This window comes from Vulpes vulpes, chromosome 2 (assembly GCF_048418805.1).
Source record: "Vulpes vulpes isolate BD-2025 chromosome 2, VulVul3, whole genome shotgun sequence".
Classification (NCBI taxonomy): domain Eukaryota; kingdom Metazoa; phylum Chordata; class Mammalia; order Carnivora; family Canidae; genus Vulpes; species Vulpes vulpes.
In genome coordinates, this window is record NC_132781.1 from 34181802 (window position 1) to 34198358 (window position 16557).

A 16557-nucleotide genomic window follows, 5' to 3' on the forward strand; every position below is an offset into this window, starting at 1 on the left:
TGACGCACAGATTGTCCTAATAAGGACTTAGATTGAGAAAGGACCGCCCCCCTCTGAGAAGATGGGACAAGTCAGAGAGAGGGCGGGCAGTTTCTTTTTCAACTGGGGATGACACAAGCATAAGTCATTTCCTTATTAATCGGTTCAAACCAGTTCTTACAGGAACTGGTGGTGATAAATGTGGGACTTCTCAGAAGTCATTCATTTGATTCTTTGTGCCACCCCAGTGTGTAGCATCAGCTTAGCTGGCCTTACTCTGAGGATGAACTATTCTGCCAGAAGGGGCTCAGCTCCTACTTTCTCAAACATGTTGGTGGAAGAGATTTTTCTCCTATAAGTGTTGTTTAAGGATGAATTTTATCCACTAAAAAGAGTTTGGAGGATTTGCCAACTCTGCTGATTATTGTATTTTTTTTTCTCTTCCTATCCAATCCCTGCTTTTTGAATCCAGGTGGTAAGTGGATTTTTCTTTAACAGTTTTCCTGCTTTTCTTCCTAAATGTATCTTTTTCCTTGGGTTATTGTACCCTGCTTCCAGTGCTGTCCCCGGCATAGGTCCATCTCTGCAGAAGCCATTCCAGGAATACCTGGAGGCCCAGCGGCAGAAGCTTCACCACAGAAGGGAAATGGGCACACAACAGGTGAGACTTGCCTCCGTTTTCTTCTCTTCCCTACCCTCACAGTTTCAGGCTGAAATTATGTTCACAGCACTCACTGGCATTTTTAGGCAAACAGAGAGAAGTTTGTTGTCAGTCTTCCTTAACTGAAGTAGAGGCTCTATTTACTTTCTCCTGGGAAATTGTCTAAATCAGAAATGTAACTTCTGTTTTGTATCTATGTTCTCCCAAAAAACAAAGGTAGGGCTAATGGAAAATAATGGATCTGTTATGTAGAATGAGTTATTGCCTTGATCTTAAATGATTTATTAGCAAATATACTTCCCAAGTAAATTAAAAATTAAAATTTGTAGCATTCTATAGCATAAGAAAGTATTACACTTAGGTCACCTGAATATCTCCTTTCATTTTTGCCCAATTTTTCTTTTCAGAGATGGAAAAACAATCCTTTTTTTTTTTTTTAAAATCAACTAAGGCTCTTTATATATCTGAACTTAAGAACTTTAACTTAAACTAAGCCTGCCTTTTCTGTAAACAGTTCTGTGGCAAAGGAAATGACTAGAAGAGAATGAGTAAGCAGTAACCTGAAATGGGAAACTTGAAGGAAGCATACTGTTGGATTTCTTTTTTCTTTTTTTTTTTAATGTAGGTTCCACACCTAGTGTGGAGCCTGGTGCTGGGCTTGAACTCACCACTCTGAGATCATGACCTGAGCTGAAATCAGGAGTCAGGTGCTCAATCAACTGAGGCACGAAGGCGCCTCCATTGTTGTTTGGGGGAGTTTTTTTATGGCCTTAGATCCTTTGTGACCCTTTGTTGCCCTCAGTTGACCAAACATGACTTCAGGAAAAGATAGCATATTTTTTTTAAAGCTGCTCTCAATTCTGGAACAAGAATACTACGTAACAATCTTGACACTACTCTCTACAAGTATCTATATGGCAATTTACAGAATATGATCAATTTTATTCTTAAGTAGTAAAAGATAAGAGGCAACGTCACACTGTAGCTCATTCTAAAGTGTGTGAATCAACATTGACTTTACATCTAGCGAAGTGAAATCTTAATAATTGGCTATAAAAAGACCAGAATGTAGACTGCAAGGTACCTAGAGACTTAAGACTTCTTGTTTTCATTTAGACTTTATGTGCTCTAAGTTCTCATCATTTTCCTTAAATATTATAAATGATTGCCTTTTTACTGCTGAATTAATGAAACATTTCTCGTGGATTGTTCTGCATTTATTCTTGCAGGGAGAAAACTGGTTGTCCTGGATGTTTGAGAAGTTGGTCGTTGTAATGGTGTGTTACTTCATCCTGTCCATCATTAACTCCATGGCACAAAGTTATGCCAAACGAATGCAGCAGCGGTTGAACTCAGAGGAGAAAACTAAATAAGCAGGAAAAGGTTTTCGTGGCAGAAGTTAGAATGGATGGGTTCTGCCTTAAATTGGGAGGACTCCAAACCAGGAAGGAAAATTCCCTTTTCCAACCTGTATCAATTTAAAAAAATTTTTTTTTCCTGAGAGCAGTTTAGTCCATATTTTGCACTGACATACTTTTCCTTTGTTTGTTAAGGTAAGGTATTCACCCTCAATTCAATCCAACTTCTATTTTATTAGGGTGGAATATGATGTTTAGCAGTAAACTTAACAGAAACTGGCCTTTTCTTTGTTACATTCAAAAGGCCAACATGGTACAATTAAAGAATTGCGGACACCAAAAAACTGTTCGAAGTATGTCGAATATGTCAAGCCATTTAGGCTTGTCAGAAATGACTCCTTTGGTTTTTTTTCTAAGTCATTAAAATGTATATAAATTATACTAGATTGGATAACAGTCTTGCATGTCTATCATGGTAAAATTTAATATGCCATCCTGCCCAACCCTTCCACTCCTACCTTTAAAAAAAAAAGGCCATTTTATGATGCATTGCACACCCTCTTGGGAAACTGATCGTCAAATTTTGAAACAGTATGAAACAATTCTGGTTGGTGTCTCATGAATGAGCTGACACCATTTTTTTATTCTGTATATTTAGAATGAAGTCATGAACAAACTTTATAAAGACATCTTTGATCATTCCAAAATTGTGTCCGTTTTCTTGAGCGTTTTGATTTTTTGCTTTCTTTTAGCTACTACCAACTAAGGGTCAGCCTTGCCAGATCCACCTGCAACCATAATTTCTTAAGCCTTTCATTTATTTGCATGTAAGCCACCACCAAGGCACTTTTTTATTAGGCTGGAATTGGGCAGCTTGCTACACATTGCTGAGATGGCACCTTAGAGATTTGCATAGCGAGGGGGTTGTGAAAACAGGAGAAATGAAAGTGTACAGATTAAAGGGCACCAAAGAGAAATAACTCACTTTTTTCCAAAAAACTACACTCTCTCATATCTGTGTTAATTTTAGCTCAGCATGTACTCTGGTTTTGACAAATTTACATTTATATGTAACCTAATTTTCTTGCCTTTCTTCAGTAAATGTTACGTTCTTTTGTGAATTTCTTTTGGAAGGTTTCTGGTTGAACTTGGCCATTTTGTTTTGCTTGGGAGGAAAATAAACAATTTCACTTTTTTTCTTTAGGAATATTGTTTCTGACATTATGTTAAGAGTAGAATTGGGTTTAAATCTCAACAGGCCAGGAATGCCTGATTGTTTTATAAAATCCTGCCTAAATGTCTGCTTATTTTTGCCTACCGTCGTGACATCTCCATGGCTGTACCACCTTGTCGGGTAGCTTATCAGACTGATGTTGACTGTTGAATCTCATGGCAACAGCAGTCGATGGGCTGTCTGACATTTTGGTATCTTTCATCTGACCATCCATATCAAATATTCCCATTTAAACATTACCTAGCCTCATAGTTTATGGTCAAAAACTCTGGTCCTTATGTCTGGTGGCACTTTGAATCTTTTATGCCATGATATTGCAGCAGTATTGAGAAGATTTTATGGAAAATTGGGATGGTCTCCATGACCATAACTAAATAAAGAAAGGACAAATAACCTGCCTTGTGGGTTCTGCAAAGGTTATTATTCTTAACGGTCGTTTTTCCTGCCCAGGGACTTTCTGGCAATGTGATGATTCTTTATTTGAAAAGCAGTACCCAGATGCTCTATTTTAAATAGATTCATATTAACCAATATAAGTTTTTAGATTTGTTAGGATTAGCATAAATTGCTAAGTCAGCTTCCAGTTGTGTTTTCATCTCTTCCACCTGCATTTTATTTGGTGTTTGAAGAAAGGAAAGAGGAAATCAAATATGAATTGTACTATCTGAACTAAATCTTTAGAGTGTATAGGTAAATTTATTTCAGGGAAGGGTATTCAAAAAAGAAAAATGTTTCTTAGACTGAGGGTCCAAGTATTTAATACATTTGACTTAGGTTGATGGTTTTTTCACTTTGAAATGAATCTGTTTGGAATACAAATGAAGAACAGTTGTCCTCCTTCCCTCCACTAAGCAATCAGGTGTGACATGCTCAGATGGTCCTGCTGGATTCCTGCTGGAGCAGAATGTCACCCTCTGTTCCACTGGTTGGTTGGTTGGTTGGTTCCTTCCACCAAAGTGGACACAATAACTACATGATCCCAAAGACAAACCTAGTTGGTTCCAGGTGATGGGACAGCAGAAAATGTGTATGTAAGTGGATGGTTTGATATTACTGCAAATAAAAAAAAGGGTCTGGGAATTCTAATTCTGTCTACTTTGTTTAAGTGTCATTTTGTGCCTTAAATTTTCGTGGTACTTTATTATGTCTCAACTCTGGAGCAGTGCAGTACGAGATAATGGACTACATCAGCAGTTTATACACTTACATACCAGGGAACATCTCCCTTCAAACAGTTTAATGCAGTGTAAGAAACTTGCTAGTGTTTGCTACACTATGTATAATCTGGAGTGTGGGGCTTGAAAGAAAGGGGGATTTTTACTTTCATCTGGATGATGGCCACCCTCGTTCTCTAAAAATTGGAAAAAGATAAGGCTAGAGTGAAGTTTCTGAAGTTCCATATCTGCAGTAGCAAGTGTTCCTGTATAAACAAGCTCAGCCTGTTATTTCCATTGCGCTGTATGCTAGCTGTAGCGTTAGCAGGACAGCATGAGGTTGTCTTACTTTCACAACTCAACAGTGATTGCTTTGAGTACAATTCATGCATTAAACTAATTGGAATAACCAGTTGACCTTTTGTACCCAGAGGTGAACTGTGTTTTGACTGACCCATGTGTAAAGAGCTCATAGGAGTTCCCAGCCTTTTATAGTGTCAAAAAGCCATATGTTTTCAGAACCATTTCCCTCCATGTGCAACAGTCTATGTTAATGGTGGTTTACAATTATGCCTCTAGTATAGGTGACCTTGAGGAACTCTTAAACTCTGAGCCCAGATTCCATCTGTAAAAAAACAGAAATAGCCAGGTTGTTCAAAGGCTTCAATAAAGATTTTTATTCAAAAAAAAAAAAAAAGATTTTTATTCATGAGCCACACAGAGGCAGAGAGAGAAACCTGCTCTATTGCAGGGAGGACTCCAGGATCACGCCCTGGGCCAAAGGCAGACACTCTAACTACTGAGCCACCCAGGCTGCCCCATATGGAAGAATTTTATTAGAACATCACATTTACTCCAAAAACCTGTGTTCTTATTTACTTTATGAAGTAGGCTCTTCTCCCAGCATGGGGCTTGAACTCCTGACCCTGAGATGAAAGTTGCATCCTCTACAGACTGAGCCAGTCAGGCACCCTAACATACACTTTTTTTTAAGATTTTATTTATTCATTCATGAGAGAGGGGCAGAGGGAGAAGCAGGCTCCATGCAGGTATCCTGATGTGGGGCCCAATCCTGGGTCTCCAGGATCACACCCCAGGCTGCAGGCGGCACTAAACCACTGAGCCACCCAGGCTGCCCACACATTTTTAAATACTCTTAGCATGTATGCCCTTGTTATGGTGTAGATAGACTCTGTGAAAATGTCAAACCCAATATACAAATTAATAGAAAAGCAGAAATTAAGGAACCAGTTGACTTGGTAAAACCAAAACCTTGTTAAATGTAAAAATAAGCCCCCAGCTAGGCAACATAAAGTACAAAGCACAGATACACAAAGTTTACTATAAAATAATTGAAAATACTTTTCTAACATTAGCACCTTAAAATGTTGGTTTCCTAACTTATTTTTAAAAGGACATTAGTACTAAAAAAGTCGAAGGTAGAAGAAAAATAGAATATCCACTTTTAATACCTGGTTAGAAACACCTCATCTTGGGATGCCGTGGTGGCTCAGCAGTTTAGGGCCTGCCTTCAGCCCAGGGCATGATCCTGGAGTCCTGGAATTGAGTCCCATGTTGGGCTCCTTGCAGGGAGCCTGCATCTGTCTCTGCCTCTGTCTCTCATGAATAAAACGAAATCTTTAAAAAAAGCAAAAACAAAAAAAAACTTCATCTAGAATATCCAGTGAGGTTTGATGGGTATAAATAGTTAAAACAGTTAAGAAAAAAAAGTTGTCATGCAAGACCTTCCTCAATAGGTGTAAAAGTTTTATTTTTATTAGAAAAACAAAAAAATTGGTTTATTTTATTCATAGTTATTTAATGTACTCACAAAAAGTTAAAACAACTTAAGTGGGAATTTGGGATTTGGGTTTTTTTAAGTAGGCTCCACATCCGATGTGGGGCTTGAACTCACAACCCCTAGATCAGGAGTCGCATGCTTTACTGACTGAGCCAGCCACCCCCCAAAGCAAGAGTTTAATAGCCATTTGTGAAAGCCAAAAAACATTCCATTTGTAACTGACATTGATCAAAGCTTCTCTGGTATTCATAAAACATGGTAAGTGAAATGCTAAGCAAAACTGTTGCATCTGAAATGTTTGTTCCTTTATTTTCAAAGACAACGAGAAGAAAGCACATAATGTACTTGAAAATTCTAAAATCAATTGAGTCATTTGTGTCTGGTAGTCAGGGGATTAGATTCCTGCCCTTTCCTGGTCTTTCCAGCAAGGCCAGGAGTTCACCTGAGGTAATGCATTTCCTTGGGCATGAGGCCTTGAATTGCAGCAAATAACCTACATGTATTTGCATATTTAACCAGTACTCATAAAAGAGATTGTAATAAAAACCTGTTCTGGACAGCTGCTTACTCATTGCCTTTAGAATTGCGTGGTACTGGGATAGGCAGGTGCCAACTGTTTGCTCATTCTCTTTGACCTACTAGCCTTGCACAGTTTGCTGTGTGGGTGTTGATACTACTAAATTAAAAGAAAAACTTTATTTTAGATGGCCCCCACTCTCCACCCAAACACCCTGGATTCATTTGAGATTTGGGATTCTAATTATGTGTAGTTGGGAGATTGGCCCAAACTGTGGCCCAGCGTGAGTCAGTTGTAAGTGGCTGGCTGACTCTCTGGGAACAGAAACGAAATGCAGCTTAGACGGTTTGTCAGCCAAATCCACAAATGTGTGGCTTTTTGAAACATTGGACATCTGTTCCTTTAATTTAAAATAAACTTTTTTAAAAAGCACAAAGTTGCTTGGCTCCTTGTTTCTTTGTGTCAGCAGCAGTTGCTGCTCTAACTTAGGAAGCCTAGAATCAGAAAATGTGGAGTCTTTAGGGCAAAGATTCAGAGAGAATGGAACAGAATTGCTTTGGGAGGGGAGGAGATGATTTTACAGGATAGAGTCTGGAAATCCCCTTCATGGGTAATCAGCCCAGGTGTTCAACCCGTTTGTTAACTATTTCCAAATGACTCAAAGGACAGACGGAGGGCTTGGACACACTCCAGCAGTATTTCTACAATGTAGTCTTTATTTGCATTGGAAACCACATTCCTGAATTCTTGAGGGAAAGGCTTATTCTGGGCATCTGAGGGACCTCAAGCCATCTATCTCAGCTAACAGTTACTGTCTTCTTTTGAGAGTTTCCAGGGGGTAAGTGCAACTTGACTTGATACCCTTCTACCTAAAGGCCTCAGGAGAGGCCTTGTTCTCAGAAGGAAGCCTTTGTATGCCACACGTCTCTCCCCAACCTTATCCTAAATGTGCCATTTCCCATTGTTGCTATGTATCCCTTTTAGGGGGTTAGAGTATGAGCAGCTTTTTCCTTCAGGCACTTTTGATTGACCAACCCGACAGCATTGCTTAATTGTGTGTGTCCCAGCCTGTTTCCGATGGGAAAAAGAAAATCTATTTCTGTGGCGTAAGGCAGTTTGAGATTTGAAGAGAGATGCTTCTGCCTTTCCCTGAAGGTGGGAAATGACTGTTCAGATTATTCTTGTCCTTCTTTGGCCACCATGCTGTGTTGGAAACAAAGAGCTCAGGTTCTCAGCAGTAGTACAGAAGCCAAGTGCACCAGTCACCCCAAGAACTATGTTGTTCTCAACCTCTTTACATTAGTTAAAAGAAGGCTGGGGTGGCTCAGTGGTTGAGCGTCTGCCTTCGGCTCTGGTCATGATCCCAGGGTCCTGGGATCAAGTCCCACATCAGGCTCCCCATGGGGAGCCTGCCTCTGCCTCTCTGTGTCTCTCATGAATAAGTAAATAAAATCTTTTTTAAAAAATATGAAAGCTGGAGATCCCTGGGTGGCTCAGTGGTTAAGCATCTGCCTTTGGCCCAGGGCATGGTCCTAGAGTCCTGGGATCGAGTCCCACGTCGAGTCTCCCTGCATGGAGCCAGCCTGCTTTTCCCTCTGCCTGTGTCTCTGCCTCTGTGTGTGTGTGTGTGTGTGTGTGTCTCATGAATAAATTTTTAAAAATCTTTAATAAATAAAATATGAAAGGTAAAAATGAGAGGATGCCTTTCATTTTTTAATGCACCTCCCAGCCTCTTGAGAGGTCCTTTCACTTGAGTGACAGGCCTAAACCTCTGACAAGCACCAAACTTACTCTGCCTCACCTCACAGTGGCCAGGCTCTTGAGGCTCTTCAGATACTTCTGCTCCATTCTGACCATTGTATCAGCCCGTGTCCACTCCCATGGCCCTTCTATAGTATATTTCTTTGTGCATAACCATGTAACACCAGCAGTCAAGATTAGCTCCTAGAAACCTCCTCCGATGTGCCCTTTACCAGGAAGTACAGTGGATTACTGTAACTGTGATAATGATTGTTTGCTTACTTTGTACCAGGCGTTGTTTTCAGCGCTGTTTGGTATTGTTGAACATTAAAATCCATACAATGACCCCTGAGAAAATTAAGGTAGAGAAGTTTAGTAGTTTGGTGTAGGAAGGAAGGATGCAGAAAAAGGATTCAAACCTAAGCATTCTGGCTCTTAAACATTCAGTTCTACAGAAAAGTCCAGGACAGAAGTCCAAGCTTGTTTGTTGTCTACATACTTGTTTCATCTTGTGATCACAGGCAATGGAGAAAGAGACAACAGAAAATCAAGCCCAGAGCCTTAAAAGTTTGGTATTTAAATAGATGAGCAGTCTTTGTGCTTCCTTATATCACAAGGTTGGAAAAGCCATCTCCATTCTTAGCCATCCTGTGTGGGCAGGTTCCCAGTCCGGCGTTTGCTGTAATTATGATTACAAAGCAATTTCTATTTGCATAACTCACCTTTTTTCCTCTTTCAAAGCACTTTCACACATTAAATTTTACTTGATCTTCATAACCCTATGAAATATTTAGAGCTAAAGTGGCATTAGCCACATTGGGGCAGGTGGGGATGGGGGGCATTTTTAAATTCACTTTTTAAATTTCTATGGGTTTAAGGTACTGTGGGAAAGAGACAATGCTAATGACAATCTTCTCCCTCTAGGAGCACGGAGTCTTCTTAGAGGTAATAATACATATATGCAAGTAACTACAATGTAAGGTGAAGTCTGGCTAAGAAAAGAACTGGGGAGGGCAGCCCCGGTGGCTGGTGGCTCAGTGGTTTAGCGCCGCCTTCAGCCTACGGTGTGATCCTGGAGCCCCGGGATCAAGTCGGCTTCTCCCTCTGCCTGTGTCTCTGCCTCTCTCTCTCTCTCTCTCTCTCTCTCTGTGTGTCTCTCATGAATAAATAAAATCTTAAAAAAAAAAAAAAAAAAAAAGAACTGAGGAGAGGATGAAAATGGCTGACTAGGAAGGATCAGGAAAGGTTTCATGAGGATATGGTATTTGAATTGCCAGCTAGAGTAGGGAAAGGGAAGGTAGTTCAACCAGAGAAAGCCTTCTGAGACAGCAGGAAAGCACAAGTGGGAGAGCTCTGTGTTTGGTGGGGAGAAGAGAGCCACCTAAAGTCAGTCCACCCGCCCGTTATTCTTAGCCCCATTTTGTATCCTTTAAAGCACCTGCAAAACTCACAAGTAGTTTATCTGTTTTCTAGTTTTTGCTCTTCCTCCACTAGAACATAAGCCCTGTAAGGGCAGGCACCGTCGTGTTCTCCATTGTTCACCGTTGGCCTGGCACTTGGTAAGCTCACAGTGTTTGCTGCATGAATGTTGCAGTGGTCTAGGTGGAATCGCAGTGGAGAAGCAGACAGGGGAGGCTACCTGAGTCGACATACCAGGTAACTAGGCGAGGCCAGAGTAAAGGAGGTGGAGAAGTCAAGAAGGAACCTGAGAAGACAACAGTGCTGATCCATCACCAAGCCAGGAATACAGGAGGAGGTGCAAGTTTGAGAGAGAGAAATGATGGTCTGTTCCAAACATGCAGAGGGAAGGTACTGCCCAGCATGGGTCTGTATCTCAAGGTTTCTTTTTTTTTTTTTTTAAGATTTTATTTATTTATTCATGAGAGACACAGAGAGCGAGGCAGAGACACAGGAAGAAGGAGAAGCAGGCTTCCTGTGAGATGCTTGATGTGGAACTTGATCCCAAGAGTCCAGGATCATGACCTGAGCCAAAGGCAGACGTTCAACCACTGGGCCACCCAGGTGCCCCTATCTCAGGATTTCTAACTCCTAAACAGGTGAGTGTGCTATCCATTATACCTCTTTGTGACTTGTCAGAGAATAAACTGGAATTCTTTTTTCAGAGAATTCTCTAGAGTAATATGTCCCTTATACTTTCCCGTAAGTGATCATCTAAGCCTTATTGTTATGTAGCACTGTTCTTGAAAAGATGGCATTGTAACCAGACCTCTGGGCCACAGGAAACTGCTTTAAAATTCCTCACCCCAGTTGTATCCTGCTTGCTTAATGAATGGTTCCTCCCTATGAGAACTGGGAGGATGCTAGTTCCTGGATAGATTGTCTTTATAAGGAGAAAAGTTTGGCAATGTGATTTCCTGTATATTTCTACTGGAGTCCAAGATTCCAGGAGTGCTAGCCTAGACAGCAGTGGCAGCCACCTAGAGTCCAGATGTCATGAGTAGTCCCAAGAAAATATGAGGGCATCCTCCCAACTGCCTTTGCCAAGCCAAAAGGCAGAATCATGGCTTTATTACACCTTCTAGAGCATGTGGTCAAGGCGGCTTTCCATTTGGCTGCTTTGGTGCTGGGGTTGTTTACATGTTTCAATAAATGAGTTATGCTTATTGAAGTTGGCTGGCTAGGAGTTCAGAATAAATGACATATGACCACAATTATACCACTCACCAGGAGCAGGAGAGTTCAGAAGAAGAGATCTACTTGTGTATGATCCTTTGGTGGAGAAGAGAGGTACAAAACTTGAGTATTCCAATCTTAGGTGGGTGTGCAGTTTTTGAAGCCTGGGAGAATTGGGGTGTCACTGTTCCTGGCTTTCTGATGGTATCAGACATAATGAGATGCCAATCTAGTAAAAGCATGTATGTAGGAGTGCTTTGCACAATTTCAGAAGAGAAAAAGGAAGCTGAAAATAGTGGTTTTAGAAAAATGTAGAGCCTCTAGTCAAAGAAATTTTCAGATGCTCTACATATCCTTCTTCAAACATAATCCATTGGAACATAAAAGACATCCATGCTCTCTGCAAGGAGGAAGTAAAAAGTTCTTTCATACAGAGGTGCCTGGCTGGCTCCAGTCAGTAGAGCATCTTGTGATCTTGGGGTTGTGATTTCGAACACCATGTTGGGTGTAGAAATTACTTTTAAAGACAAAAAAATGTCCCAGGGCGCCTGGTTAGGCTCAGTCTCTTAAGCATCTGCCTTCAAGTCAGGTCATGATCTAGGGGTCCTGGGATGGAACCCCATGTTGGGCTCCCTGAGAGCCTGCTTCTCCCTCTGCCTCTTCCCTTGTTTGTGCTTATGCTCTGTTGAATAAATAAATAAAATCTTAAAGACCAAAAATGTCTCAAGAAACTATGTAAGGGGTGTCTAGCTGTAAGTGGAGCATGTGACTCTTGATTTCAGGGTTGTGGATTCAAGCCCACTTGGATACAGTGATTACTTAAAATTTTTTAAAAATTAGGGCAGCCCAGGTGGCTTAGCAGTTTAGCGCCGCCTTTGGCCTGGGATGTGATCCTGGAGACCTGGGATCGAGTTCCGCGTCAGGCTCCCTGCATGGAGCCTGCTTCTCCCTCTGCCTCTCTCTCTCTCTCTCTCTCTCTCTCTCAAACGAATAAATTTTAAAAAAAAATGTTTAATTGTAAAAAGTTCTTTCATATACAAAAGCTACCCTACATTTTAGGGTGCTTTTTAGGCTGCTCCCAGACTGTGTGTGTATGTGAGGTATACTTACTATTCTTCCCTGCAATAGGCAGTGTGTTCATTAGAAGGACATGTTGATATAGTAGGACTCCAAAGTTAGTCCTTCATTTCCCCCTTCCTCCTGTTTGTTCCCTGAACATACATGGAGCATCCTGTAATTTCTACACCTATTTATGTGATAGTTTACAGAACAGTGGTGCTGCTTACTACTTCCACTGCTTGTTACTGCCTTCTGATTCGTTTAACTTATTCCTCCATTCTTCAAACTGTCACCAGTTGTTAATACCCTTTTAAAAATCATTTGGCTTATTTTATCTTTACACTTTTTTTTAAGATTTATTTTTTATTATTTATTCATACAGAGAGACACAGAGAGAGGCAGAGACCTAGGCAGAGGGAGAAGTAGGCTTTCCACAGGGAGCCCGATGTGGGACTCGATCCCCAATCCCAGGATCATACCCTGAGCTGAAGGCAGACGCTCAACTGATGAGCCACCCAAGCATTCCCTTTACAATGGGTTTTTATTTTTTATTTTTTAAAAAGATTTTATTTATTTATTCATGAGAGACACAGAGAGAGAGATAGAGGCAGAGACACAGGCAGAGGGAGAAGCAGGCTCCACGCAGGGAACCCGATGTGGGACTCGATCCCAGGTCTCCAGGATCACACCCTGGGCTGAAGGTGGCGCTAAACCACTGAGCCACCAGGGCTGCCCTACACTGGGTTTTTAAAGCTTTGTTTAAAATAAAAATATGCTGGGTGCCTGGGTGGCTTAGTTGGAAGAGCATGCGACTCTTGATCTCATGGTCATGAGTTTGAGCCCTACACTGGGCAAAGAGTTTACTTAAAAATATATATATTTATATACAGAAGAAATGCATAATATAAAAAGGAAATCTTCTGAGACTTGTACTCCCCCAGAGAATTTACTATGATATATATTTAATATGTATCCTTTCAAAAATGCTCTGAGCTCCCCATTTTTCTTGGTTTTGGGGGCCTGGGAGAAGGGGCAAAGTAGGGGCAGCCAGGATCACTGGGTCACCTCTCAGTATCTTCAGGTTAGTGATAGACCGCTCCATCCCTGTCTGAACAAAATTAAACAGAACCATATAGACAAATCTGTGTGGTTTTCATAACATTTCACAGCCATTTCTGTTTGTCTTGGCTACTGCAGCATAAGTAAAGAGAACAGTGGGAGTGGCCAAACTTTAGAAGTCTTGGAATTCCGGGACCAGGAGTTTAGATTTTAGGCAAGGACTTACAAAGGCATTTCTTCATTCTCAATATATTGAGTTTATATTGTCTTAAATGGGTCTTTTGTATAAGATGGCTCAGAGACAAAAAATTTTTTTGAAGATTTTATTTATGGGGCACCTGGGTGGTTCAGTGAAGCATCTGCCTTCTGCTCAGGTCATGATCTCAGGGTCCTGGGATGGAGCCCCGCATCAGGCTCCCTGCTCAGGGGAGAGCCTGGTTCTCTGACAGAGCAAGAGAGAGAGGGAGAGAGAGAGAGAATGAGGTTAGAAGAGGCAGAGGGGCTTGATCCCAGGACCCTGGGATCAGGCCCTGAGCTGAAGGCAGATGCTTAACCAACTGAGCCACCCAGGCACCCCAAGGCAGTGTTTTTTAGACATTTATATTAATCCATAATCTCTACTATGAACCAGATATATGCTTTGCAGCAAAGAATTTACCAAATGGTGAACTCCTTAAGGACAGAGGCCAGGTTTAACTTTTTTTTTTTTTTTTTAAGATTTTATTTATTTATTCATGAGAGAGAGAGAGAGGCAGAGACACAGGCAGAGGGAGAAGCAGGCTCCATGCGGGGAGCCCTACATGGGACTTGATCCTGGGTCTCCAGGATTAGAACCTGGGCCGAAGGCAGGCGCCAAACCGCTGAGCCACCCAGGGATCCCCTAACTCATTTTTTAAATCTGCCTATCCTGGCACTGTCTCTCCTTGCAGGTGATTAATGGATGTTTGTTGAATTAAGCTCACATCCTGCCTTTTTCATACCGTTTACATGAGTGGAGCTTAAGCAAAGTCCTTTTTTTTTTTTTTCCAAAAAGGAAACTTCCATCTTTTGCCTTATGTCATGTTTCTTACTATCATGTTCCCATGACCTCTCACTTAATAAGGATCAGCTTTGTTCAACTCCCGTACCTATAGTTCCCAGGCCTTTGCTCCTGAAGTGTCTAGAATAGCCCTGTCCATTAGAAATATAATTCAAGCCATATATCTAATTTAAAAACTTTAGTAGCTACATTTTAAAATGTAAAAAACAATTAAAAAATAAATGTAAAAAAACCCACATATACCAATTTGGGTTGTTTTTTGTTTTCTTAAAGATTTTATTTATTCATGAGAGACACACATGCAGAGAGAGAGAGAGGCAGACACATAGGCAGAGGGAGAAGCAGGCTCCATGCGGGGAGCCCGACGTGGGACTTGATCATAGGACCCCAGGATCATACCCTGGGCTGAAGGCAGACACTCAACCGCTGAGCCACCCAGGTGTCCCAAGTATACCAATTTGAATAATAAACTCAGTATGTCCAAAATATCATTTCAACAGCTAATTAAAAATATTTATATTGTACATTATTTTATTCATACCATCTTCAAAACCCAACATGTATTTTATACTTAGAGCACTAGCTGCACATGGCACCTTACTGGACAGTACAGGTACAGAATCTGAATTTTTGTGTACTCACCATGTATATAATTAGATAAGCCATAATAGTGTTCATCTTACTGGCTTCATCATTAGCAAAGGAGATAAATTCAGGTAAGAGAATTATTTACTAGATGACACGTTATTTAGCTTACTGTTTCTTTTTAAGCTATATTCTTAGATTTTTCATCTTTAGGTAAATTCCATAATTCAGAAACCATCAAGTCTTTTTTTTTTTTTTTAATGCTTGTAAGCTATTCTTTGCTTGTAAGCAATTCTTGGCGGTGGGGGCGGGGGGGGGGCGGGCATCAACCTTCCTTTTTATCTGTTCCTGTCACTGGCTCCCTGGGATCTAAATGATTGGGATTTCCTTTTTTCCCTCTTCTCCCTTAAATGCCATATCTTCTACAACACTGACTCCACACTGTGTTGCCCAGAAACTGGAAATATTTACATTGTTTATCCTAACTTCTTATGCAAGCATTCTGGCTGGTGGAAAGGGGATTCCATTTATTAATAAGGCAGACATTGCATGATCTGAGACATTTCAGAGTATAGGAATAGGAAATTATTTAATTAGATATGTAAAGCCAGATTTTTTTAGCTCTCACATCCTCTAAAACCCATAGAAAACAATGTGATCGATACAGATGAGCAAACATCGCTTAAATAATTGATTATTTGCCAAAAATGACAAGTTAGTGAGTAAAGCCATATTTGGTAGGTAGGTTAAAGAACAAGAAAGTGTTGACTGCCAAACTTTGGGCTCATGGGGAGAGAATACTGTGATAGGAACATATGGAGCATGTTTTAAAACAAAATTTTGGACAGGATTTCAAGTGTGATAAACATGGCGGTCAGGAGAAGAATCACTGGTATGCACACTGCAGAAGAGTCTACAGAGCCAGTGAGGAGGTGTTTCAGACAAATTTAAAGCCCAGACCAGAGCTCCCAGTTTGTTGTTCCCTGTACTACATCTTTCCTGTAAAAAAAAAAGTCGAACATGGACACAGGGAAGATAATAAGTAATAATTAGGAAGCTAGGATTGGAGCATCAGGACATTCAGAGAAACTCAGCTACTGTAAGGTTTTTCATTTAGACTATGTGGTATTAACCTCTACATCCTTAACATCTAGGTCAGTGCCTGGCACAGACTAGATATTGATTGAATGAATGAACTGAGAATGGTGAATTGTGGATACATTCACTAAGATCTAAGTAACAAAGGAGAAAGATGTTGCAGATTGGATAGTGTTGGCAGGGGCAAAGCTAGAAGCAAGAGGGAATGAATGGGACCAAACATGTTCTACAGCTTAAAGAACTCTTGACAAAAGCACAAATGAGGGCAGTCTGGGTGGCTCAGTGGTTTAGCGCCGCCTTCAGCCCAGGCCTGATCCTGGAGTCTTGGGATTGAGTCCTGTGTTGGGCTCCCTGTATGGAGCCTGCTTTTCCCTCTGCCTGTCTCTGCCTCCCTCTCTCTCTCTGTCTCTCTCAAGAATAAATAAATAAAACCTTAAACACACACACACACACACAAATAAAGGAGTGTGAAAGGACTTGAAAATAAGTAGTTTGATTTTACACTTACTGCCTAGCAGGGGTACATCCCAGGTCTGTGAGATAATGTGAGTGAAACATAGTACTCCAGTTACCCAGTAATCTAATATATTACAAGGTCAAAGCTTCTGGGTCTATCTGCCCAGGAAGTTATGATTCTAA

General features: G+C 40.9%; 1 protein-coding gene across 6 annotated transcripts in view; it reads left to right on the top strand.

Moving 5' to 3' along the window:
* VMP1 (vacuole membrane protein 1) overlaps window positions 1–4318 on the top strand; it is a 143327-nt gene extending 139009 nt beyond the window's left edge. For all 6 annotated transcript variants that reach the window (XM_025996047.2, XM_025996048.2, XM_072747623.1 and 3 more), the window contains 2 exons: window positions 538–640; window positions 1870–4318. In XM_025996047.2, the coding sequence (XP_025851832.1) occupies window positions 538–640; window positions 1870–2013 (247 nt within the window). In that variant the 3' untranslated portion in view covers window positions 2014–4318. The remainder of the gene's footprint in view (window positions 1–537; window positions 641–1869) is intronic.
* The last annotated feature ends 12239 nt before the right edge of the window (window positions 4319–16557 follow it).